This window comes from Ursus maritimus, unplaced genomic scaffold (assembly GCF_017311325.1).
Source record: "Ursus maritimus isolate PB19 unplaced genomic scaffold, ASM1731132v1 scaffold_30, whole genome shotgun sequence".
Taxonomy (NCBI): Eukaryota; Metazoa; Chordata; class Mammalia; order Carnivora; family Ursidae; genus Ursus; species Ursus maritimus.
In genome coordinates, this window is record NW_024425564.1 from 3,183,331 (window position 1) to 3,208,722 (window position 25,392).

Here is a 25,392-nt window from a genome sequence, read left to right on the forward strand (position 1 = left end):
ATGCCGCTGCAGGACGACACCCTCCGAGAGGTGTGGGCCTCGGACAGGTCCGGAAGCACCCCCCACCACCACCTCAACCTACCTGAACCCTGGGGGGCCCAGGTAGAGGGGTTGGGAAGGGGCAGACAAGGGGAGGAAGACAGACGGATTCCTTTGCTACCCTCAGCGGACATGAGGAGGAAGGCCAGAGCCCGGAGGTCCAGCGGCGCCCCAAGCAGGTGTGTCACCCCTGCTGGGAAAGGAGGCAGGGAGAACCTCCCATTGCGTGTAAACCCACGCAGGGAAGGGGATCTGGGAGTGGGACGTGTCCCCCTCAGCAGCGTCTGGGGGTTGCTTCCTTGCAGTTTTGCTTTTTTTTTTTTTTTTCTTTTGAGGAAAGGGGTGTTTCGGGGCATGGGATGTCCCCGGGGGGGAATTGGGACTTTGGGGCCTTGGACGTGGCCATGATGCATCATGCACCTTTCCCCACTCCAAGAAGAAGGCTGCTGTTCCCCTCCCGATAATCCGCGGTTATTTCTGGCGGCTCAAGGGATTAGAGGGTCATGGGCAGCCCTCAGAGCCCCCCCCTTTCCTTCCTCTTCCTCCTCTTGACCCCCACACCGCAGCGACCCGCCAAGGGGCAGAAGTTGAGGAAGAAGAGGACGGAGGCCCCCGAGTCCCCCTGCCCTAAGGGAGCCAAGCCCCGGAGACCTGGAGGCGGGCGGGGGGCCGAGCCCGGGGGCGCCCCCCAGGGTGAGGGACGCGGGAGGGGTGCGGCAGAGTCCTGGAGCCCTGAGGGAGGCAGAGAAGGGGGAACTGGAGGGGTGGGAGCCGGCCGGGGTAGAAGTGGGTGGGGGCTGGGAGGGATGTATGAAAGCCAGGGGAGGGGTGGCGGGGGTGGAAAGGGCGCCCAGGGGAGTCCGCCACGGAGAGGAGCCCGAGGGGGGCGGCGTCCGGGGCTCGGGCGCCGTCGGAGGAGGGGGGCTGGCCGTGCCTGACCCCGGCCTCTCGGCTCAGCCGGGCGGAGGGGGAAGCCGCGGGAGGAGTTGGCCCCGCAGCCGCCGGAGGTCCGGCCGCCGCACACCGTCTACGCCAAGTTCCTCAGGGACCCCGAGGCCAAGCGCGACCCGCGGGAAACCTTCCTGGTAGCGCGAGCCCCGGACGCAGTGGACGGTGAGACAGGGGCGGGCGGACGGGAACGGCGACAGGGAGGCGGAAAACTTGGGAGAAGAGCCTCCCCTTCTCTTTGAGCCAGAAAAAAACCATATTCGATTGTTCTTTTCTCCGTTTTCGGGATGGGGAAACTGAGGCACGGAGCGGTGAAGAGTTTTGCCTTAAACTACAGCTAGGGGCCAGAGGTAGCCCAGATGGGTCTGGCTGGAGGTCAGAAACCGCAAGGCCAGGGAGAAGCAGGCGCGGTGGGGGGCGGGGGGCTGCAAGACAGGCAGGAGTGTGTGAGGAGAGGGTCCCAGAGAGAGGGAGAAAGGCCCTACAGAGAAGGGCATCTCCCCAGAACAGGCTGGCCACGCCCCTCGCATTCCCCCAACCCCAGCTCACTCCCCTGAACACCTTGGGGTCACCCCCAGGGTTTGAGGAAGGTGCTGGAACTGGGTTCCTCCTCCTGTTCCTGTTCCTCCCCCTCCCAGGGTCCCAGATAACGGGGCCCACGCCAGCCCCCATTATGAGGAGTTTCTACCTACAGAGGAAGAGGAGGAGGAAGAGGAGGACCACGATGAGGAAGCGGAAGAGGAGGAGGAAAAGAAAGAGAAAATCCCTCTGCCCCCCAAGAAGCCTCCTAGAGAGAAGACTGCCGGCATCAAGGAGCGGAGGGCCAAGGCCCAGGGTCAGAAGGGTGAGTGTTGATGGTACAGAGGGAGCACAGACTCGGAAAACCAGCCCTGTCCTTCAGGGGCTTGGAGGCCTCCGTGATACCTGAGACATCAAAAAGTTGAGACATCAAAAAGGTACCCCGTGCCTGGAGGCAAGAGTTTCTTTCTCTGGTGTCTTCCCCTTGATGGTTCTTAAGTACAGAGATCAGTATGTGCTCCCGGCACCGTCGCACCACTGCCCGCCCAGGGGGCTCTGTGAGCCAGGGAGGACAGACGATTTTAGTTTTGCGATATTTTAGTGGTTTTTTTTTTTAACTCAATATGAATTACTGTTATAATTTTCACAGAAGTATCGAAGTGATTACGGTAAAAATCAGTCAATGAAATAAATGCTGTCACGGCTCCCTGGCCGGGCACCTCGCCCCACAGGCACCGGAGTCTGGTCTAAACGGGGACAGGTAGCTAGGACCTCGGGCCTCTGTGGGAGGGAGAGAGCGCTATCTGTAGCACCTGCCAGAGGCTTTCTGGGGGAGATGGGGTGGGAGCTGGGAATCAGAGGCTCAGTTAGAAGGCCTCGCGTTCGTTCGTTCGTTCGTTCGTTTGTTCGTTCATTCATTCACTCACTCATTCTGTAACGCCTGTTAAGCTCCTGGTGTTTGTCCAGCCCTTTACGGACTCAGGATTAAAATATTACGAGCAGAAGACAGACTCTGGGTCCTTGTCAGGCCTTCAGGCTCCCTGGGGTTGGAAGGCTCTTCTTTGTCTAACCCCTACCTCCATTTTCAGGGGACGTGGGAAGCCCTGGCCCCCCAGCCAAACCTCTGCGCATTAAGAAGAAGGAGGCACCAGCGGGGGAGGGGCCCAAGCTGAGAAAGACAAAGAAGAAAGGTGAGGCCGTTCTCCCGAGGAACAGGGGACTCTGGGTGGGGTGGCGTGTGACTCCGTCACATCCACACACACAGGGTCTGGGGAGGCTGACGAGGACCCCTCAGGGAGCCCGGCGAGGGTGAGAAAGAAGACTCCAGCAGCCATGTTTCTGGTTGGGGAAGAAGGCCCCGCTGAGAAAGCTCCGAAGAAGAAAGGTAGGTGGGGTGGCCTCGGGTGTGATGACATCTAGAGGCAGTCCTGGGGGTGGGGAGCCAGAGTGCCGTGTAGGCTGAGGAGTGGGCTGTGGAGTCAGAAGACTTGAGGGGCATCTTGATCCCCACTTAAATAGCTGTGTGGCCTCAGGCAGGTATCTTAGCCTTTCTGAGTCTCTGATAATAGTAATATGGGATTACTCTCCTGTGGTCGTTGGGGGGGGTCCAAGTAAGACATGGGGGTTAGAAGTACTTCGCAAACCATGAAGTGCTCCGCGGGGTCAGAGGTTCACAGGCTAGTGTCCCCTCCATGCCCAGGCACTTCCAAAGGCCCAGAAGAGGAGAGGAAGGAGGACGAGGAAGAGGAGGAAGTGGCAGCCGTGGTGACAAAGAACAGCAATCAGAAGGGCAAAGCGAAAGGAAAAGGCAAAAAGGTTGGGATCCAGAGGGGAAGGGGGCCGAGGGCCTTCAGGGAGCAGTGGCAGGGGCCTGGGCTTGGGGGACTAGAGTATGGAACCTCGTGGGGGCGGCGGGGCTGGGGCCATAGAATCGCTTGGGGTTAGAATCTTGGCTCCCTCTCTGATGACACGATAGGAGGACAAAGGGCACCAGACTTGTGAGAACAGAAAAGGCGGTTGAGGGGTCACTAGGCTGGGATTGGCTCCCTGCGGGCCTGATGTTATCTGGGCTCTAAGCCCTCCCCTTTGCGGCCTAACCAGCAGACCCACAGATGCTCACACAGCGGCCACACGAAGAGACACCCATGTTCTGTACCAGAGAGGTAGAGTGCACGGGCAGATGGTGTTCGCCGATTGTGTGAGTTGTTAAAGTATTTTCACGCTACTGCTCTGAGGCTACCCCACCCGGGACAGCCCAACCTTCTGGCGGCTGAAGGGTTAACACTGGCAGACAGGGGCCTCCAGAATCCCCCTCCAGGCCCACCAGCGTCTATCTCCAGGGGCAGAATAGGCTCACTATTTTGAATATTACTCTTCCTCACAAATAGGACTCAGGCATCAACATGCACAAGCTGGAGTAAGCAGGAGAGGGGGCCAAACTGGAGAGAGAAAGTGATGAAAGTCTTCGAGAAATTGGTTTCCAGAAGTGGAGAGGTCACCCTGAGGGCAGGGCCGGGGTCTGAGCCATGTGGGTTTATTAGTTTGTTCAGGAGTGCTCAGGTCTTGGGGGACTGACTCACATTAGCCAAAGTCACCACATACCGATATATAAACCGAAAGGCCAGTTTCTTATCTCCCGCGGGGAATATAACCGCAGGGCCGCCTTCAATACAGTAGGTCCTGGAAATTCACAGCTGTGACAATGTGTGAATAAAGCTCTGGCTTTCTCCACGTCACATTCCAAACATAGTCTTGTGTTTCCCAAGTTTCTTCTGGAGCAGCGCAGAGTGGAGAAGAGATGCTCCCTTGCCCGCAGGCTAAGGGCCTGCTCGCGGACACCAGCCTCACCTCACAAGCAGCCCAAACCTGCCCTCAGCAAAAATGGGCAACCGCAGCATATCAGGGATTCTTAGTGGCTCCATGTAGCACACACCCAGGCTGGCAGTCCCTTCTCTCCCCTCTTGGGCAAGTTGGGGTTGCAATCTTGGCTCCCCTTCTTAGGAGGGATAGAACCTGAGGGTGGAGGGCACCAGGCTTGGAAGAACCAAAGGGGCAGCTGTGGGGTCACCAGGCTGGACCTACGCCACCCTAGGGTAGAATGCAACCAAACTGTGATTCGGAGTTTTTCTGTGCGCAAGATAAGCTTATCTATTCATTCATTGTCCTAGCTCTGTATTGCCGTCTGACAAACCACCCCCAAAACTCAGTGCCTTAAAACAACCAACATTTCTTTTCTTAGTTTCTGTAAGTCAGGAGCCTAGAAGGGGCCTAGCAGGGTACTTCTGGTTCGGGCTCTGTCACGAGAATGCAGTCAAGACGTCAGCTGGGTCTGCAGTCACTCCGAAAGCTTGGCTGGAAATAGAGGATCCACTTCTAAAATGGTTCAGTGTCATGGTTGTTGGCTGGAGCCCCCTCCATAGGTGGCTTGAGTGGTCTAATGACACAGCAGCCAACTTCCCCCAGGGCTCAAGCGCGGCCCGAGGGAGACAGCAAGGAGAAGCCACAATATCTTTTATGACCTGGCCTTAGAAGTGACCCCCCCATCACTTCTGCTGTTTTCCATTGGTCAGAAAGACCAAACTCTGATACCACGCAGAAGGGGACTACATGAGGTGTAAACACCAGGAGCCAGGGGTTACGGGGGCTCATCTTGGGGGTTGGCTGCTACAGTCATTGATATGTACCGCACGCTGTAATAATAGCAGGAGCTAACACTTCTCTAATACAGCAGTTCAGAACCTTGGCCCCACCTCAGTTCACCCCTTGACACAGTGTCCACGTGAAGGAAGGTCTTTCTAAGGCTCTGGCTCTAACAGGAGGCTGGGTACGATTTTAAGCCCAGTTCTACTTCTTACTAGCTGTGTGAACTTGGGCAAATTGCTTAACCTCTCTGAGCCTCAACTTCTTCAGTAAAATTGGACAACTACTTCAGTAGTTCCCAAAGAGAATTAAATCAGTTAATATTTGGAAGATACTTATAACTATGCCCGGCGCATTGACAGACTTTCTATGAATGTTTGTTAAATATATAAATTAAGTAAGGTCTCTCCTGAGTATCCAGCCCCAACCTCTGCATTTCTCAGATGAAAAAACTGAGTCACAGTGTGGTTCAAATTAAACATGACAGAGTTAGTGGTGGAACCAGGGTTTGAACCCAAGCTGTCTGGCTCCAGGTCCCAGGCTCTTCACCACAAGCGAAGCAAAATAGTAATGAAGCACCGAGCTCTGCAGACCCGTCTAGCAGGGCCTGCTGAGCTGCTGGGGAAGTGCGGGGGGCGGGGGCCAGTTCACTGCAGCTGGCCTGTGTGCTCTCTTCCCACACACAAAGCGGTGAGTTGTCCTGCCTGCCCTGCCTGAGTGTCCCAGCACTGGGGACCTGCTGAGGGCAGGGGAGGGCTGATACCCGCTCTGCCCCGACCCAGAAGGAGGAGAGAGCCCGATCCCCACCTGTGGAAGTGGATGAACCCCGGGAGTTTGTGCTCCGCCCTGCCCCCCAGGGCCGGACAGTCCGCTGCAGGCTGACCCGGGACAAGAAGGGCATGGATCGGGGCCTGTATCCCTCCTACTTCCTGCACCTGGACACAGAGAAGAAGGTGGGTAGGGGGGAGGTGGCAGGGGAGAGAGAGAGCAGGTGCCAGGACCCAGGCTGGGGGTGGTGGTGGCTAGAGCGAAAATGGGGGTCAGGTGGAGTCCAACGCAAACAGGCCTTCGGTTTCCCCTCGCTGGCCTCCTTCCTTCCCCCGGCTTCTCCTCCCATCTCCTCACCTGTATGCCGTCCCTCCCCAGGTGTTCCTCCTGGCTGGCAGGAAGCGGAAACGTAGCAAGACGGCCAATTACCTCATCTCCAGCGACCCCACCAATCTGTCCCGAGGAGGGGAGAATTTCATTGGGAAGCTGAGGTGGGGCTGGGAGGCCCAGGGCCGCACGAGTGCCACGGCGAGTCACTTCCATCTCCCTGGGCCTGGCAGTGTCCACCACATTGGGCGCTCTAGAAATGTCCCCTGCCCCAGGGCTTCCCACACACGAATGTGCACACATCCCTTGGAAGTGTTGTTCAATGGCTCACTGGGTCTGGGTGTGGGGCAAGAGTCTTCATTTCTTTTTTTTTTTTTTAAAGATTTTATTTATTTATTCAACAGAGATAGAGACAGCCAGTGAGAGAGGGAACACAAGCAGGGGGAGTGGGAGAGGAAGAAGCAGGCTCATAGCGGAGGAGCCTGATGTGGGGCTCGATCCCATAACGCAGGGATCACGCCCTGAGCCGAAGGCAGACGCTTAACCGCTGTGCCACCCAGGCGCCCCAAGAGTCTTCATTTCTAACAAGCCCCCAGGTGACGCCCGTGCTGCTAGACCAGGGCCCTCACTTGACATAGGTTATAAGGTCCATGAGGGCAGGACCATGCCTGTCTCATTCATGGTTGTACATAGTAGCAACTCAATAAAGCATCTACCAAGTGAATGAATAAACAAATACCAGCACCTACCCTGTGCTGTGTCTCCCCACATATCTCATCTAATCCTCACTGTGCATCTGAGAGGTAAGGGGAAGGGGAACCCCCGAGTCAGGCCTTATTTCTTATATTTGTGTATTTAACAAACACTTACGTAAGGCCTACCTATGTGTCAGGCATAGTTCTAACTTCCAAATATGAATCCATTTAGTCCCCTTATTGACCAAGTGAGGTAAATACCGTTATTAGGCCCATTTTACAGAGGGGGAAGTTGAGGCTCAGAGAGTTTGGCCTGCCTAGGGTCATGCAGTAAGAGATGGAGCTGAGATCTGAAGGCTGCCCAGTGTCCTTCCAGATCCAGCTTTTAAAAAGACCTCATGAGGGGCACCTGGGGCAGGGGACAAGAGTTGCTCTGTCCTAAGACACCCACACCCTTGACACAGGAAGCTCTCCAAACTGCCTGGCTGTGAGGAAGGGTCTTGGAGCAGGGGTGTGGAATCCCCCCAGCCCGGCCCCCAACTCCACCTACTTGCAGGTCCAATCTCCTGGGCAACCGCTTTACTGTCTTTGACAACGGGCAGAACCCGCACCGTGCAGGAGGGAGCACTGACGTGGGGAGCCTTCGGCAGGAGCTGGCCGCTGTAATCTATGTGAGCACACCCTCCTGGGCCCCCCGGCAGGACCCACCCCTTCCCAGGGCCCAGCCTAACAGGCCTCTCCCTCCCAGGAAACCAATGTCCTGGGCTTCCGAGGTCCCCGGCGCATGACGGTCATCATTCCTGGGATGAATACGGACAACGAGAGGGTCCCCATCCGGCCGCGAAATGTGAGCCCAGCACCGACCTCCCTGATGCCTCTCCCTGAGGGTCCTGCTCCTCTGTGACCCATTCATGACCCACTCCTGGGGAGCTGGGGGGCAGGGGCTCAGGTTGCCCATACCCAACTTCTCGAGCACACTCATCGCCCTGTGTCACAAATTCATTCTGGAAACTTGTGGGATGAATTAGGGGTGTTTGTAATTGAATTCACTGAAACAAATACAATGAGGGTTTTTTTTTTCCAGTTTACACCAAATCATCCATTCACATAGTCATTCACTGAGTGAACTGTAAAATGTATATATTGTATTATATGCATTCAGTGCATAATGAGTGCTGAGTATTATTCTAGGCAACTGCAAGACATCAGTGAGTAAAAAAGATCTGCCCTCATGAAGCTGGCATTCTAGGGGAGGAGACGGACCGTAGACAATAATTGTGATAAATAATAAGTCGTGTAGTATGTTAGAAAGTGATATACGGTATGGAAGAAAGAAGAAGTTGGAGTAGACCTCATTGAGAAGGTGATGTTTAAGCAAAGACCTGAAGGAGGTGAGGGAGCAAGCCTGCAGATATCTGGAGAAAGAGCATCCAGGCAGAGGGAAGAGCCAGTGCAAAGGCCCTGAGGCAGGATGGTGCCTGGTGGGTTTGAGGTGAGAGGTGAGCGTTGAGTCGCAGATAGGGCCCGTATAACTGGTTTGTACTCGGAGAAACAGGAAGCCACAGCAGGGTTTTTGGGAGTGACTTGATTTGCCTTTTATTTTAAAAAGCAAAGGTTACTTGTTTGTGTGTGTGTATGTGTATGTGTGTGAGGTCTAGGGTAAGACGGAGAGATGGCCCGGGAGAGGTGGCCTTCTCCAGTGTCAGTCCCTCGCTCTGCTCCTCAGCGCCGCAGGTCCGTGTGCCCGGGATTGCAGAGACAGGGTGACTGGCATGCTCCGTGCCCGCAGTGATGTCACTTGACTCATTTACAATGAAAAATAACACCCGTCAGCTGATCACACACCCTTCCATGCTGGCAAGTCACACCGTAATCAGAGGCCTGACCAACCCGCGGGCCACGAGGCACGGAAGGCTGGAGTGTTGAGCCACGGATCCCATAGTCGCTCCTTCCAGGCCTGGAATAAACACGCAAATGCTCCAGAGGCAGCGCCTCCCGAGTGCGTTTGGGCTTCGTAAGAACTCCCCAGGGCCGCTCGGGGTAACTCCGCGCCTTTGCGCAGCCCATTCATTCTACAGTCGTTCATAAAGCCAGGCGCTGAAGATCCAAAATCCACGAGAACCATCAGAACCATCCGACCTTTATGGGCATTTACTCTGGGCCAGGAATGGATCTCAATAACATGCCTAACATGCCGTGCACTCTTCTTTAATCCGCACAAGCCCCTGCTGTGAGCAAAACTGAGGCACAGAGCCATCAATAATACGATGCCCCCCCTTTAAGTATCTAATTCTGCCTATTACGGTGTAGCAGGAGAATAGTAAGAGCAAGGTGTTGCGGCAGGAGACGCAGAGCTAAGACGTCGAAACCAGACGTGGGGTCAGGAAGGCTTCTCGGGGGACGTGTTCTTGAGCAGACTCACTCTAAGACCTGAATATGACCCGTGCCGAGGGAACTCAGGAGAGGAGGAGCTCAAGGGCGCTATCACACAGCCACCACTCCTTCCTTTGAGAAACTCTCTCCCGAGACGTCTTATTTTAACCACTGTTTACCTGTCCGTTTCCCCAAGCACACCTGCGAGCTCCTTGTCCATCCTAGCATGTCTAGCACCCTTGGGATCGGCTGCCAGCATGTGGCTGTTCCGAAGGCCCCATGGGTGTCAAGGGCACAGAGCACCTCCTGTGTGCCAGATGTTACTTCCCAGCCCCCCACTTTGGTGTCCCATGGTGAACCCCCATTCTCACAGAGGTCCACCCTGCCCCCAAGGATACCGCAGAGACCGAGCGTGCTCTCAAGGATCCCCCGAATGGATGTCAGTGTCCAGGCTGCACACCAGCACACACGTGCAAAGGCAGGCACGGGTCCCCAGGCCCCTTCCCCTCGGTCCTGAGATATCTCAGCCACCCCTGACTGTCCTCTCCCTAACACTCCCCCTTGGCACCCCAGGCCAGCGATGGGTTGCTGGTGCGCTGGCAGAACAAGACCCTGGAGAGCCTCATCGAGCTGCACAACAAGCCACCTGTGTGGAACGAAGACAGCGGCTCCTACACCCTCAACTTCCAAGGCCGAGTCACACAAGCCTCAGTCAAGAACTTCCAGATTGTCCACGCCGATGACCGTGAGTATCTGAGGGCCCAAGCCGGGCTGTTCCCCACCACACCACTTCCAGGACCCTGACCCTCACTCGGGCCTTTCCCCACCACCTCACTCTCTCTTTCACACACACTCACACACACTCACACACACACACACACACACACACACACACACACACACACACAGCTGTCCTTCATCGCTGGAGCCAGAAAATCCAGGAAGGTTACTCCCTCCTGCAGGGGCACTGACACCAGCCCAGGAGCCTCAGATATTCCAAGCAGGGGTCTTGGGGCCCATTGTCCCAGGCCTTCTTTCTAGCATTGACCGGAGCCTAGGGGAGATACTGGGGTATTCTGGGTAAGAAAGACTGTGTTGCAGGGAGAGTTAATCTGCGGGAGCTTCAGAACCACTGATAGCCCAACGTCTGTGTGGTCAAAGAGGCTGCTGAGGCTCTGAGAGGGCGGCACCTTCCTCAAAGCCCCTCAGCAACTCCAGGAGGTCCCACTGGCCATCCAAATTTATTTCACAGACACACAGGGCTTTCTGTGTGGTAGGCACTGTTCTCTGGACTTCACACTTAGAGGTTACCACACATAGAGGTTACCACTTTGGGACGGAAAGATATCTCCCAAGGGCCTCCAGGTTCCCAGGATTGGTTGACACTGAGCAACTTCTCCATCCCCCACGCCATCCTAGGGATGTGTCCCCAGTGTCACCTGTCCCAAGGCCTTGGAAAACTGCTCTCCAGATCACATTTCTGGTGGAGCCCGGTCGGCAGAGATCAGGGGTATTTTTAGCAACTTCCTGTCCCTATGGATGCTGGGGGAGGTGTTGGGACAGGGGCTGGGAACCTGGACCAGATATGGGGTGGGGCTGAGTGGAGGCACTCGATAAGGTAGGGACTCAGGGGGCTAGTGAAGGGATGGAGCCTGGCAGTCCAAGATGGGACTTGGGGCCCAGGGATGGGAAGAAGGAATGAGGCCAGAGCCATTGGGAAAGGATTCTAGGCTGGGGGAAGTGTGACAGGTTCCTATATTTAAGTGCCTGTCTTACACATAGCCCTGGGTGGCAGAAGATAAGGCAGGGTCCCTGCCCTCAGGGGCTTACAGTCAGTCAGAAGGCTGGTCAAGCTGCAGGTGGGGCGGGTTGGGCCAGATAAGAAGCGGTGGACGGGTGGAGGGTGAATAATTGAGATGGTGGCTGAGGATTAGGACCCCAATGCAAAGAAGGGAGACTTCTCCTGAAGTTGAGGACACTATCTGACAGAACTGGGACCCCAGGAGGTCTTGGGCCCCCCCCATCCCTGTCTGTGTCCATAGCCGACTACATCGTACTACAGTTCGGGCGCGTGGCCGAAGACGCCTTCACCCTAGATTACCGGTACCCGCTGTGCGCCCTGCAGGCCTTCGCCATCGCCCTCTCCAGCTTCGACGGGAAGCTGGCCTGCGAGTGACCCCAGTCTCCCCCAGCGCCCGCCAAGGGTGGGGGAAAGGATGCAGTGGAGGCTTGCAGGGTCCATTCGCCAAAGCCCCCACTGAAGACTCCTTTCTAGTCCGGGGCTGACCCCTCACTGTCTCCGAGTGACCTCCATCCACTCCCCAGCCTGGCACAGGCCGAGGCAGGGGAGGAGCTCAGACGGCGGTCCGACAGAGATGAAGAACATCTGGAGTCGGGAGCCGCACATCTGGTCGCGGAGCTAGCCTGCGCCGCTTCACCAACGGCCCCCCTTCCCCGCCCCGCGCCCCAGTTACTTCCTGTCCAGGAGCAGTAGTCAGTGTTGTTTTAACCCCCTCCGGGATCGTCCGAGGGCTCCGAGGAGTGGGGCGGGCTCGGAAGAGGGGGTAGGTGATGCGGGAGGAAGACCGGGTGCCCACATTCCCAATAAAGCCGCGTCCCAGGCCCGGCAAGCAGTGGCTCTTCAGCGCGTGCCGAGAACGAGGCGGCGGGAGGGGTCCGGAGCGCGGGAGAGGTCCGGAGGGCGGGCTGGAGGCCTGCCTCCCCACCCCCCAACCCCTCTCCCGCCCTGGCCCGGGGCGCTCCCGCGTCCCCTCCCCCGCACCCAGCGCCGGTCCTACCGAAACTCGGCGGGCTCGTGGTGTCGAGACGCCCCCCGCGGGGGCCCCGGGCCGAGAGGGAGGGCCCCGGAGGTCCGGGAAGAGGGGGAAAGGGAGAAATTCGAGAAACAAGCCTCTCGGGGAGAACCAGACAAACCGGGTCCGGGCAGGGCGGGCGCAATCGCCAGGGCGGGGCGGGGTCTGGGGCCCCGGGAGTTGGGGGCGGGCTCTCGGGCGGGAGAGGGCGCTCCGCCTTGGCGGCTCGGGACTGGGGTGGGGGGGCGGTGTGGGTAGGGAACCCCAAGGCCCGTGCGCTCCGGCTCCGCGGGCCTCTTCGTGACGCGGCACCCCGACTGGAGTCCAGCCGGCTAGGCGGGAGCTCCGCCCTCGGCCCCGCCCAGGCCGAAGCCCCAAATTTTGGTGGGGTCCTGGGGAGGTGGGGTAAGGCTCGGCGTGCAGGGAGAGGTTGGGCGCGTGGCACAGGCAGGCGAGCAGGGGAGCGCCTAGGCGCGGGAAGGCCGGGAGCAGCCCCAGGTCGTGAAGCCGCCGGGTGGGCAGCCAGAGCGCGGACTGGGGGAGGCCCCGCGCGGCCCCGCCCCTCCCGGCCGGTGCCCGCCCCCCTGCGCGCCCCGCCCCCTCCTTCCCCTCAGCCCCCACCCCCCGCCCCGGCTCCTCAACACAAACTTTCCGTCCCGCTCGCTCCCTCCTCCGCGCCCGGCGCCTCCCGCTCCAGCCCGGCTCATTCCGCACATTCCGGCCAGCCCCCTCCCCAAGACCCCCCTTCCCCGGCCCCCCTCTCAGCTCCTTTGGGCCCGGCGGAGCGGCCCGGCCGGAGCGCCCCCCCGAGCTCGGACCAGGTAAGCCGGGCGGACGCCGGGAGGAGGCCCCTGCTGGGAGAGGTGGTTTGGTTGGCTGGTTCTGGATTGGGGGGGCACTCGAGAGGGGCTGGGTCCCCGAGCTATTGTCCAGCTTGAGCCTGAGCCCCAGATCTGGGTGCCGGGAAGTTTAGAGCGAAGGGGGGGAAAGCTCTCCGGGAAGCCCCGCCCACCCCTCCCACCCCCACCCCCCCGCGACCCGGACGAGTTGGTCGGGGGAGGTCGGGGAGCCGGGAGATTGTCCCCGGTGCCTTCGCCTGTCCCAGCGTCCGCGTTTGGGGTGTCGAGGCAGGGGTCTGGAGGCCGCACGGTTTGGGGGGCCTGCCACCCGGGAGCTCGTACCCGGGACTCCTAGTCCCGGGCCCCGCCGCCCTTTGGACTCCCGGCTCGCGCTCTCTCGGAGCCGGCCCGGCCCCAGCTCCACGCAGGCCTCGGGCCCGGCCTCCCGGCGCCCAGGCCGGCTCCTGCGCGCGGTGCCTGTGGCTGCGCTGGATTGTGGAGTGTGTCTGGGAGCAGAGCTGCGCGCCCTGGGTGTGTGCCCCCTGAGAGCCAGGGTCTTAAGCTCCGTCCAGCTCTGCCGCCCCTGTTGGGGTGAAGGTTCGGAGTTCCAGACCAAGGCTCTAGGAGCCTGACTCCAAAGGGGCTGGCTTTGGGGCCTTATTTTCGCTACACTTCCGTAGAGCCCTTGTTTAGACTTTAGAGGGTTTGAAGGAGGCTTGTCCCCACAACTACCACCACCACCACTATTGTCTGTCATGCCCTTTACTCCTGCCTGGGGAGGGAAGGCCAGGAGTGCCTGTCTGCTTCTGGTTTTCAGCTAGCCAGGCACTGAGACCCCACTCTGTCACCTTTTTGGGAGAGTGGCCCTGATCCAGGGCTCAGAGATTCTTTCTGGACAAGAGGGAATGAGGCCTTGGGGGAGGGCTTCTCAGGGGGCACCTCCCTCTGTGCTTTCTCTCTCCCCAGGTAGAGGCAGAACCAGGTCAGGCCTGGACTTGTAGTCCAGGAAAGCAGGGGATGGGGGTAGGGACTGGACACAGCTCTAGGGGCTGGAGCCCATGGCGGCTCTGCGTAGCCTGTCTCCTGTGGCCTGGTTCTGTATACATGTTTCACTCCAGCGCAGGGGGCTGGGACACCTCCTTGGCGAGAATGTCGGGGGCAGCCTGGGGCAAAGAGGAAATCCAAAGTCTCCCAAAGTTGGACATTTGGGGGAATTATGTTCTCTCCCTTCCAGATTCTTGTAGCCGCTTTTCCAAGACCCTCAGGAGGGTGTCATTCCAGAACATGGTTCTGGGGTCTTCTGGATCCCTGCTCACCCTCTGGGCAGGGGATGGACAGATGTATCTTCTAGGAACAAGCTGTCTGATGAGGGTGACTTCAGGGGTCCTGGATGCCCCCTCCTCAGGGAGAGGCTAAGAGCCAGTGGGATTCTCAACTTCATGAGCCTTTCCCCACCCCCTAGGGAGGGAACAATAATTAATGCTAATTAGTGCATTGGGGCTGGGGACTGGCTCAGTAGGATGGTCAGTGATTGGCAGGACAGAGATGTGTGTGTGTGTGTGTGTGTGTGTGTGTGTGTGTGTCTGTCTGTCTGTCTGTCTGTCTCTGTGTTCCCACCCTCGCTCTCAGGTTTGCCAACCCTTTGCATTCTGCCAGTTGAGTAAATATTAGAACCAGAAGGGGACATCTCAAAGAGGAGGTCAAGAAATTAGAGATCTGGTCCCAGCTGGGCCTTTAACCACCTGTGTCATCTTGGGCCTCAGTTTCCCTGCTCCGGATAAATGACTTCTCAGGTCCCTTATCTCTGAGCTCCTTCCAGAGTCTCAGTCTTCTAGTCAGGGGCCCTTCATCCTTCCATTATGGACCGTGACCTGGTGAGGTCTGGAGAGGTGAGTGGGTGATCAGTGATCTAAAGAAGAAAGTGAGGACAAACCAGGGGGTGACCGAGGAGTACGTAAGCCAGGCGAGTGTGGCTGAAAAGGTTGCGGGCAGCAGGCGTCAAGGGACAGGGAAGCCAGCTGGGGGAACTTGCCCTCTGAAGTGGCCCTGGGATCTGGCAAGACTTGGGGGGGTGGTGAATTGTGTTGAGAGGTCACGTGGATGGCCTGCTCCTCGGCCTGACTCCCAGCCCCCCGAAGGGCTCAGTGTGGAAGCTGGAAGGGAACCGAAGCTATCAGTCCAGCCCACCTCCTCACTTAGGCAGGGATGAGGAGCGGAGGGGTCCACCCACGGTGAGGAGAGTGGGGAAGGGATCTGGGGTGTGAGACCCCAGGTTGCCGGGGAGCCGTGAGGGCTCTCAATGCTGCAGCTTTCTGTGGCGGTAGCTAGGAGGTCCCTGTCTCTTCCCGTGTGGGGGCTGCAGAAGCCGTGGGGTCCAGGTCCCCGTGGACTTCTGGGGCAGCCCTGGGGCCATGGCAGGAGGTCAGCAGATCACTCTCAGGCCTGTCCTCCAGGCCTTGCCCTGCCCTCACCTCTGTCCCGGTGTTGTGCCAGCCTGGGCTTGTCTGCAGGAGAGGTGCTGCCCCTCCGTGGAGGACCCGAGAGGGGAACGGGCTTCGCCTGTCCTCGAAGGGGCCCACCGGAGGCTGGAGGCCAGAGAATCTCTGTCCCTCCGCAGGTCCCCAAAGCCTCAGCCCTTGAGGTTTCCTAGAGTGCTGATTGTTTCCTGTGCTCCCTGCCAGGCCCGAAAGGACAGGAAGTGATAGAGGGAAACGCGAGTGCAACCGTGGGTGACGCTGGACGTGTGTGAGAGACAAACTGAGTGGGACATGCTGCGTGGGTGACACTGCATGGGGGGTTGTGCGTGTGTGAGAGAACCGGCTAAAACCAGTTTGTGTGACTGCATGTGAGGCTGGACTTGCACAGGAGAGAAACTGTGTGACACTGCCCGTGGCTTTGTAACACCGGTGTGTGTGGCAGATACTGTATATACGTCAGAGCCACCACGAATGACATCCTGTATGTGTGTGTGTGTGTGTGTGTGTGTGTGTGTGTGTGTGTGAGACAGAAGCTGCACGCGTGGTCTCTGGGTGTGAGTGGCCATCGCAGGGGACATGGTTTCTGAAAGACCAGCCGCGCGAGCCTGGGTCTGGTCCTGAGGGGTCCCGACGCGCCGCGGGTGTGAGGGACACTGCGATGGTTTGACGCTGTGTGTGTCAGAAGCGCAACGGGTGCCATTGTGTGCGCCGGGCGGCGCTGTGGTGTGACCACGCGTGATACCGTGTGTGTGTGTGTGTGTGTGTGTGTGCGTGTGTGTGAGTGTGTGCGTGAGCAGCGCACCAGCGGGAGGAGGTGCGTGGGGTGAGCCCCACACGTCAGGGGCCTTGTGGGGTGTGACCACGACGCCTCTGTGGGTCCCACTCCGCGGTTGCGGGGACCAGAGGACAGGGTGGGTGACAGCCATCAGGCCTGGGCCAGGCATGCTCGGGAGACCGTGTGTGACGAATTTGGGGGCCCGTGACCCTGACGCCTGGGGCGTCCATGCGGAGGACCGTGAAAAAGATAACCGTTAAAAACAAAGAAGGAAAGTACTTAACGCCACTGAATGGTGCACTTAAAAATGGTTAAAATGGTAAATTTGATGTTATGTGTGTGTTACCACGGGAAAAAGTTTAAGAAGGAACAGGATAGGGACGCCGGTCGCCGTGCGTGTGCGGGACGTGGCGGGGCAGGCGAGTGCGTGCGTGAGAGGGGAGGGCCGCGAGGGAGCCTGGGTGTGTGTAGGGGACACTGTGACTCTCGTAGTGGGGGGATGGGCCCAATGACTCGTGGCAGCTCAGCGAGTGACGGCAGAGCACCAGGGGCCCGGGCGCGGGCAGGCTGAGGCCAGACCCTCGGGCGTGACCGTGGACAACTGGGAAACCCACTTAAACAAGTTACCCACTGGCTGCCGCCCCCCACCCCCAAGCTGGACACCCGGCCTGGAGTGGGACAAGAGGAGCCAGGGAGCACCTGGCTGGCTCAGTCGGTGGAGTGTATGACTCTTGATCTCGGGGTCATGGGTTCGAGTCCCACATTGGGCATAAAGACTACTGAGTTAAAAAAAAAAAAAAAGGTGAGACAGGACGGAGTCCTAGAGTAGGGGTGAAGGGAAGTCGCTCTTCTTCCGCGGAGGTGCTCTCTTCCTTCTCTCTGCGGAGGTTCGAGGGCTCTGAGGCTCTACCTCCCACTGCCCTGCACTGGTTCCGGGGGGCGCGGTGACAGTGAGGATGAGCTTTGGACAAGAAAGCCTGGGGGGCGGCCTGCCCCCTCTGGTCCCCAGGAAGCCTGTGCCTTGCGTAGTGGGGGTGGGTGGGTGCAGAGTCTCGATTCCCAAATTGGAAGCACATTAATAAGCGGGAGAGAGGGGAGGAGGCCTCCCCACCTCCCTCCTAGTGGGCTCTGCAAATTGCTTCCTCCTGTAAAAATCTCTACCCTGCTCCAGGGAGGAGGGTACTCCCTCCCCAGCCTGGCAGGGTGTGGCCACTTGGCAGGGTCCCTCAGGGGTCCTTGTGCTGGAGGCAGACACCATCCCCCTCCTGCCCCCTCTCCAGTCCCACCCAGAGCATGGCTACTTCTAGGGTGGGAGCCTCTGGCAGCTGGAGAACAGCTGGCCCCGCTGTGGGGGCGGGTGAGAAGGAAGAAGGGAAAGGCAGAGGGGGTGGGGGAGGTTCCCTTAGCCCTCATCAACTGCCCTCCCCATCCTCAACCCCCTGGCGGGTCAGCCCAGCCCAGGTTTGGGGGCGGGAGATTCGGGATGCAGCTGCTGATTTCACTAATCTTCCTGCCTTTTGAGTGGTGTTCTCACTCCAAATGAGAGCACTTGGGGGGCTGTGGTCCCTGCAGGAGTGGACAGCTGGGGCCACTAGACCCAGGAGGGCCACTGGGCTCAGTGTGTCCTCCCAGCGGGGCTGGTGCGGAAGGGAGGATGGCAGAAGGACGTGGGGACGACACCCACCTGCCTTGACTGGCCTTGTCTGCATCCCCATCCAGGGCAGAGGTCTGGGGGAGCCAAGCTTCGGGCCTCTCTCATCGCCTCCCTTGAAAGGGAGGTGTAGGGCCGGGTGGTCTGAAGGCTGCAGGGGGAGGGGGGGCTAGGGCCTGTGCTGCTGCCCAGCACTGGCCTCCCGTCACTGGAGCTGTCCAGCCAGTTATTCCAGCAGTCTGGCCCCAGGGTGGGGAGTGGGCAGCAAGGGGCCCCTTATCTCCCCCGGGGCCCCAAAGCCTGCTCACCCAGCCTCCTAGCTCCCATCCCTGCCACCACCCAGAGGCACCTTCTGACCTCAGAAGGCTGAGGGCCCTCAAAGAGGGGAAGCGGGAATGGCCGGTCAGCCGGAGGGAAGAGGCAGAGTGGGCCACAAGGAGGCCGGAGGTCGGCAGCCTGTGGTAATAATGGGCCTCTGCAGAGGGAAATAGGAGGTGGTCTCGAAGAGGCGGAACAGATGGGACAGGAGTGGGGTATCCCAGACATGGCCCTGTTGTAGCTGACCCCTGCCCCCAGCAGTGGCTTCCCTGACACTCCTTCCTTCTAGGTCTGTCCCGAACTCTGGGCTGTTGTCCGCTCATATGCATAAACTCTTGCTCGCGTGTGCTCTCTCTCTCTCTCTCTCTCTCCCCTCTCTCTGCGCCTGACTAATCTGAGTTTATTGATCTTCCCCCTTCCTCCCCCTTTTAGCCCCTTCAGCAGTGTGCCTCCATCTCTCTGGATCGTGGTCTCTGTCTGGGTCTGTGGGTCGTGATTCCTGCCCCCACCCTCTCTGGATCCAGCTCTCTCTCTCCAGCACCCTCCCTGTTCTGTCTGCCTGCCTCTCTCTAGACCTCTCCTTCTCTGGCTCTCACTCCAAGGTTTTGTGGGGGTTTTGTCTCTTATTCTCTGGGACTCTCCTATCTCCCTTGTCTGTTTTCTTATCTGCCTGTCAGGGTCTGTCTCCCTCTCTCTACCCCACCCCCAGACCCTTCCCAGGCTCCACCCCCTGGCCCCTCACTTGGGTCCTCCTCCGGGTCTGCTACCCCTCCAGACCCCTCTCGCCGGCACAGCCCAGCACACAGAGGTTCTAGACTGCTGGGTGAACACCAATAGGCAGCTGGGGGGCTGCTAGCCCTGCCAGCCCTGCTCTGTAGGGCGGGAATGATGCCCTGCCCCGGGCTGGGGCCGCCCTCTCCCTGCAGCGCGCCTGAGCCCCACATTCGCCCAGACCGGCCTGCAGCTGTCTGAAGAGCCCACAGCCCCCAGGCTTGGTCCCCTGGGGTGTGAGGGTCTAAAGAGGAGAGGGTGGGCACACAGCAGTCTCGATCCTCCCCTCACAACAGTAACTCTGGGAAGACCAGAGCAGCCAGCCCGGACTCCTGAGCGCGGCAGTAGGGTAGGGACCCCAGTTCAGTCCCCTGCCTGGCACAGCTGCCCCCTCACCATTGCCCACGGGGGTGCCTGGGCCCCGGGGTACAAAAATTCTCATCTGGGTGTCAATCTGGACACCCACAGGGCATACCTGCCCACATGGGCTCCTGTGCATGGCTGTGGGGGGTGAGGGGTCACCTGTGGGCCCCTGTGTTGGTGCCCCTACCCACAGGCGTGTTCCTAGAAAGTGAGTCTTGCATGTGCCTGTGAGCCAGCGGAAGGGACGGTGGTCCCACTTGTCTCCTTGACTCGTCCTTGCAGCCGCCCCCTGGGCTCCCCTCCCCCTCACCAGCTGCCAGCGGTCCCAGCCAGGGGCCGCCGCCCCGCCCCCCCAGTCTGTCCCAGCTCCCAAGCACTGCTGTGTTCGCCATATTTGGCCACAGTGCTCCTGCGGGGGGCGGGGCGGGGCTGACATCACCCCGAGAAGGGGGGGCCACCGCCTGGAAGAGGGGAGGCGGGCAGGGACTTGGGGGAGGCAGGAAAGTTGCTTTGAAAAGTCTGGGGCTGCCAGGGCCCCCCATGCGCTGGGCCCCTGCTGCTCTGAGGGAGGCCTCAGGAAAAGATTTGGGGGGAAATGGGTTGAGGACTCTGTTGGGAGGGGTCTTAGAGCACGGTAGCCCCTCTTCTGCCTCCCCTCTGACAGCCTGTGGCAGTGTCAGATCTCGGGGGAGGCCCCGCATCTCAACTAGCTCAATATGGGCGCCACTGGGCCCCGGAGCCTCTGCCCCCTCGCATTTTTATTCCAAGAACTTGGCCTCAGGAGTTGAGGAGGGGACGGGGCTATAGCTTCCTGGGGGGAGAGTGGGCTGGGAGTAGAGGAGCGTGGCCCCTCTTACTGGTCAGGAGCACGGCTTCCCCTCTCTCTGGCTGCCCTCTGGTGTGGGGGAGCTGTTCCTCGTGGTCTTGCAGCCTCACAGAAAGGACTACAGCCGAGTGGGGGTCCTTGAAGCTGCTCCAGCCACTTGGGCTTGAGGGGAGGCCCCGGTCCGGACCCCGCTGGGCGGGCCCAGGGTGGTTGCAGGGACAGCTGGGCCTCCTTTCTCGCTCCAGGTGGTGCGGCTCTCGGCTTCATCCCCTTGGTTAGGAGACTGAAGCCGGATTGCCCCGGCTCAGAACCAGGCTGTAGGCCTTCTGAGCTGTGTGTCTGCCAAGTTGCCTAACCTCTCTGTTCTCTGGTTTCCTCATCTGTAAAGTGAGACTAATAATAATGTCTACCGCGTAGGTTATTGTGAGGGTTAAATGAGTCAATGTGTATAAAATCCCGGAACAGGACCTGCCATATGGCGGGTGCTCTCACTGGAGTAATAATAGTCTTAACTCTGTTTCCATCGGATGTTTAGGCCCTCCCCATCCCCTGCCACCAGCGACCCTCTTTAAGCCTCCCTAAACAAACACGTGGCCCCACACAGAGAAGACCCCTCCCCATTTGGCAGGGCCTGGATTTCTTGTCTGAGGGATAAGAATTCCCTTCCCCAGCTTCAGAGGGGTCTCCCACCCCTCTACCCTACCCACGCCCCACCCCACCCCAGCTCTCCCTGCAGAGCAGAGCACAGTCCCTGGATCTAGCCGTCTTGGGCTCCGAGGCCCCCTGGACATTGGGCATGCAGAGTCTGAGGCTGAAGGGCTTGGGGGTGAGCCTCGGAGCTGTGTGTGTTGGGGGGACTGCCGGGTGTGGTCTAAGTTAATAGTCCAGCCTGGCGTGCGCCGGCAACTCAGAGTTTACAGAGCCCTGGCCCATCTGCGATGTGGGCCAGGGCAGGGGCGGCGTGTGGGTGGTTTATGGGCTGCTGTCGGGCCGGGAGGTGCAGGAACAGGAAGTGGGATGGAAGAGCTGGTGGGGTTGAGCAAGGCTGTGGGCCAGGCACCTTCCCGGCTGCTCCCTTGCCAGCCAGCAGCGCTCCCTCCTTGCGATTCCCAGGGCGGTCCCTGCCCTGTGTTTAGGTTCTGTGGACCGGCTGCTGTGAGTTATCTTGTAGGGAAGTCCAGACCACACCCTTCCTGGGTCCAGGGCCCTCCCCCTCCCACAGCGGGTCGAGGGGAGAGAAAGGGGAGGAGGTCCGCAGTTGGGGCTGCTGGCAGGAGGAGGAGCTGGCAAAGTCAGAGCGAAGCAGCCCCCCCCCCCCGCCCCCAGAGCTCCAGAAACACCCAGCAGCCCTGTTCCTCTGTTTCTCTACTCTGCTCCTCACCACACCTGGGACACCTGGGGCCGCGGCACGGCTTTGGGAGTGAATAGTGGGTATCACTCCCCGCCCTCCCTGCCTTCGTTCTGAGGATGAAATGAATATGAATGTGCTTTTTGCCCTCAAAGCGCCTTATAGATCTGAGGTACTACTGTCGTGACCTGTCGCCACCGGTCCCAGGTCTTGAGTGTTAGGAGCCAGGCATTGGGGCTGGTCCTTCGTCATGATCTCATTTAATTTTAAGCCTCACAACCTCAAGGAGTCCTTTTCCTCATCTTACGGGACCGAAGCTCAGAGAGGTGAGGGAGCTCCCTTGAGGTTGCACAGCACCGAGTAAGCCTAAGCCCGGTTTCCGCCACCCCGCCCTGGAGCACCTGCCCCCGGGGTGGGAGCCGGCTCCGATCCGGGAGAGCCCTGGCCCTAACCCGGCTGTGTCTGCCCCGCAGGCTCCGGCTGCCCAGCGGGCTCAGGCCCAGAGCCCAGAGCAACCAGCACAATAGCGTCCAACAGCTGGAATGCCAGCAGCAGCCCCGGGGAGGCCCGGGAGGATGGGCCCGAGGGCCTGGACAAGGGGCTGGACAACGACGCGGAGGGCGTGTGGAGCCCCGACATCGAGCAGAGCTTCCAGGAGGCCCTGGCCATCTACCCGCCGTGCGGCCGCCGCAAGATCATCCTGTCGGACGAGGGCAAGATGTACGGTGCGTGTGGGGAGCCGCGGGGACCCTGGACGGGGCTGGAGGCGGCGGCCCGGCCCTCCCGGCCCCTCCCCCTGCTCTCTGCCCCCTCACCCAACCGGTTTGGCGAAGTCCTGCGAGCCGCCCGCCGCCCGCCGTGGGCGAGTCTGGGCGTGTGAGCCTGTGTGTCTGGATCCTCCTCATGAACAAGCCGGGCTTGCCCCCTCCACCAGATCGGGCCCACACCTTGACACCCCCGTCTGCTCCTCCTCTCCTCCCCCTGCTGGCTGCAGGTTTCAGGGTGACTCAGTGGACACAGGAAACTGGGTCAGGGCCGGGTGCCCCAGGCGAGGCCTGGGAGAGGGTCCCTCCCCATGTGTGGAGAAGCCCGAGGGGTGAGACCCGGGGTGTCCTACTGGCCATTTCCTTCCAGTGCATGGGTATTGGTGTGGGGGGCTGCGGGGTGAGGGGAGGCCACGCTGTAACAAGGGCCTGTGTTAGGAAGAGGGCAGGAGAGACGAGGGGACTCCTTCATTCTTCAGACACCCCCCCCCCCCAAGTCTCTCCTGCTCTGCTGGCCTACTGTCTGCCACCTTGCCCATCTCCTGCCTCCAGAAGGGAGTGTTCTCCTCTTGTCCAGCCCTGAGAGGGCTCTCCCAGAGCTGCATTTTTGGGATAACTCAACCCTTCTGGGCCTGGCTCCTTGCCAGCTCCCCAACCCTCCCAGATAGCCTATGGCTGAGTGAGGCAGCCCTCGGCCCGTCCCATCCAGCGGCCAGTACCATGGCGGGGTGCAGGAAGGAGACAGCTGGGGCCGGTGGTAAGGGCTGCCATGTCCCCTGTCCCCAGCCACTATGCCACGCCCACCCCTCGCCCCGGAGCCCCCTCACGGGCAGGCAGATGTCCCAGGGTGCTTCCCCCAAGACTACCTCCCAGATGGCCGGGGCAGCCCCACAGGGTATGTTTAGACAGGGCGGAGGGAGTGGGGTGGAGAGGGGCAGGCAGGAAGGGAGGAGCAGTGGGGCTGGTTCTGTCATGGAGGAGGAATCTGGAGAATGTGGCCCTTCTGGGGAGGTTGTGGGGTTGGGGGGCTGGAGGCCTGCACTGGGGGGAGAAAAGCTATTGGTTCAGCATCTGTCAGCATCTCACAGGGCAGGAGAGACACTGGTAACCCGGAACATGGGGTTGACAGGCTCAAGGACATAGTGACGGGCTCAGGAACATCCCGACACAGGCTGTCCGTGTGGGAGGTGTGCTGGAGACCACTGGATCCTTCCTGCCAGAGAAGGGAGGGGACTTGTCCAGGGTCTCCCCTCATTGCAAGGACAGCTAGGACAGGAACCCATCTTTCAGACACCCGTGGGGACATGTGCGGGGACATCCTGCAGCAGGCCTCCCTTACACACGAATGCTTACACTTAAAGATTCAGAACTGGCATCATGCACTGGGAGGGAGGAGGTGCTGCTGGGGCTAGGAGTGGGGCTAGGAGTGTGCGGCCCAGAGGTCCTGCTGCCCTGTGGCCGCACCTGCCCCTGTCTGTCTGCAGGGAAACCTGTCGGGCCCCCTGACCCTGTCTCACCTTCCCTCCTCCCACCCTGCTGCCCCCTACTCACACCTCCCTCAGCCAGCAGCCCCCCCAGGTCCTGGGGCTCCCTGCCACCCCTTGCCTACCCTGTGTGTACCTCTTGGGGGGGGTGGAGTGAAGGGGGTGGGGAGGGGCTGTCTGTTTCGCAGCTGGGTGGGGGGGTCTGCAGCCACCCGCTGCCGCCCTTGGCCAACTCTTCATTCTTCTCTCACCCCAATCCAGGTCGAAATGAGTTGATTGCACGTTACATTAAATTGAGGACCGGGAAGACTCGGACGAGAAAACAGGTAGGGAGAGGATGCATGTTCCGTGCCCTCTGCCCATGCGCGCTCCCTCAGCTGCCGCTTTCGGCCCCTCCCTGCCCCCCTTCCTCTCCTGAGCTACTTTACGCTCCCCGGGCCGCTCTTCCCACGGTCGTAGAGAAAGGGGCAGTGCCCTCTCTGACCAGCCACCACCCCGCCCGAGGCCTTGTGTTCAGTGACCAGAGATGAGCCCCGTGGGGCAGCTGCAGCCTGGCGTGGTCGCTGCCCAGAGTGGCGCCCCGACCAGCCAGCGAGGCAGCCGGCCGCAGTGACACGGGAGTGCAGAGCAGGGCAGCGTGGCCGAGCCGAGGGGGAGTGTGTGCTGTCGGACAAGGGTCGAACCTGGACCTGGTCGGGGAAGGGGGGAGGGGCTGCCAAGGCTTTCTGGAGGAGGAAACACCCAAGATGCAACTTTAGGAAGTAATTCAGGGTTTAGGCTGGCGGGGGGCGGGGGTCAGACATGGAGCCCTGGGCACCCACATGGGGCTGACGTTACATGAATCTGTGTATTCCTCACAGCAAGCTCAGGAGGCAGGTCTAGTAATTGTCTCCATCTTCCCGAGGAAGACACGGAGGCAGGGGGGAAGTTAAGTAACTTCCTCAAGGTCACTCAGCTGGTGGGTGGTGGATCCAGGATTGAACCCACTGGCCAGGAAAGCGCCATCCATCAGCAGTGTGGTGGGTGGGTGGAGAGGGGTGGGAAGAGCTGAGGACAGCGAGAGGTTGGCCGGAGGCCTGAGGGACAGGTTTCCCCTCAGGGCAGCTGGGTGCCATGGAAGGGACTAGAACAAGGAGTGGCGGGTGGCAGCTGTCGAGGAATGTTGGCCCTGGAGCAGCTGGGGCAGTGGACGCGTGAGGGCCGGGCAGAGGCAGGGACGGAGGTCCACAGCGGCGGTGGCCTGCGTGGTGGCAAAGGTGATGGTGGCGGTGGTGGCGTGGAGAGATGACTGGGTGGCTTCTGGTCCCGGGAGGGCAGCCCTGCGCCCCAGGAACCCAGAAAGGGGGCTGGGTGGGTGGCTGAAGTGCGGGGTGCCCGGGAGAGAGGCAGGCTGGGCACAGAGACTGGAGGACTGGAAGCCGCCCCTGATCCTTGGCTCTCCTCGCCTCCGTGTCTGGTGGGGTTTGGACCTTGCACCCACCTCCCCAGATCTCCCATGTGTGCAGGTGACAAAGCCAACCTGTCCCATCCTGCCGTCTCCAAGGAAGGTTCCTAGTCCACCCCCTCCCCCATTTGCTCAGGCATTTATTAACCGCTCTCCCGGGGCCAGCTCGCTGGCCCAGCACTTACGCATTGAGCGAATTACTGAGCTACGA

General features: G+C 60.0%; 2 protein-coding genes across 2 annotated transcripts in view; both read left to right on the forward strand.

Annotated features, from left to right (window-relative positions):
- TULP1 (TUB like protein 1) lies at nt 1-12,001 on the forward strand. Its single transcript, XM_040644609.1, has 13 exons — nt 1-102; nt 606-732; nt 997-1,152; nt 1,682-1,831; nt 2,595-2,696; nt 2,771-2,890; nt 3,206-3,321; nt 5,928-6,098; nt 6,292-6,404; nt 7,492-7,606; nt 7,684-7,782; nt 9,882-10,053; nt 11,351-12,001. Exons 1-13 carry the CDS (start codon nt 1-3, stop codon nt 11,482-11,484), a joined length of 1,677 nt encoding a protein of 558 aa, XP_040500543.1. The 3' UTR covers nt 11,485-12,001.
- TEAD3 (TEA domain transcription factor 3) overlaps nt 11,880-25,392 on the forward strand; it is a 23,796-nt gene continuing 10,283 nt past the window's right edge. The window contains exons 1-4 of the mRNA XM_040644610.1: nt 11,880-12,000; nt 12,736-12,942; nt 21,963-22,214; nt 23,999-24,063. Of these exons, the coding sequence (XP_040500544.1) occupies nt 11,880-12,000; nt 12,736-12,942; nt 21,963-22,214; nt 23,999-24,063 (645 nt within the window). The remainder of the gene's footprint in view (nt 12,001-12,735; nt 12,943-21,962; nt 22,215-23,998; nt 24,064-25,392) is intronic.

Coding starts and splice junctions, on each gene's coding strand:
- TULP1 (XM_040644609.1), top strand. CDS start 1: ATGCCGCTGCAGGACGACACCCTCCGAGAGGTGTGGGCCTCGGACAGG. Junction 7,783..9,881: donor TCCCCATCCGGCCGCGAAAT/GTGAGCCCAGCA, acceptor TTGGCACCCCAG/GCCAGCGATGGGTTGCTGGT. Junction 10,054..11,350: donor GATTGTCCACGCCGATGACC/GTGAGTATCTGA, acceptor CTGTGTCCATAG/CCGACTACATCGTACTACAG.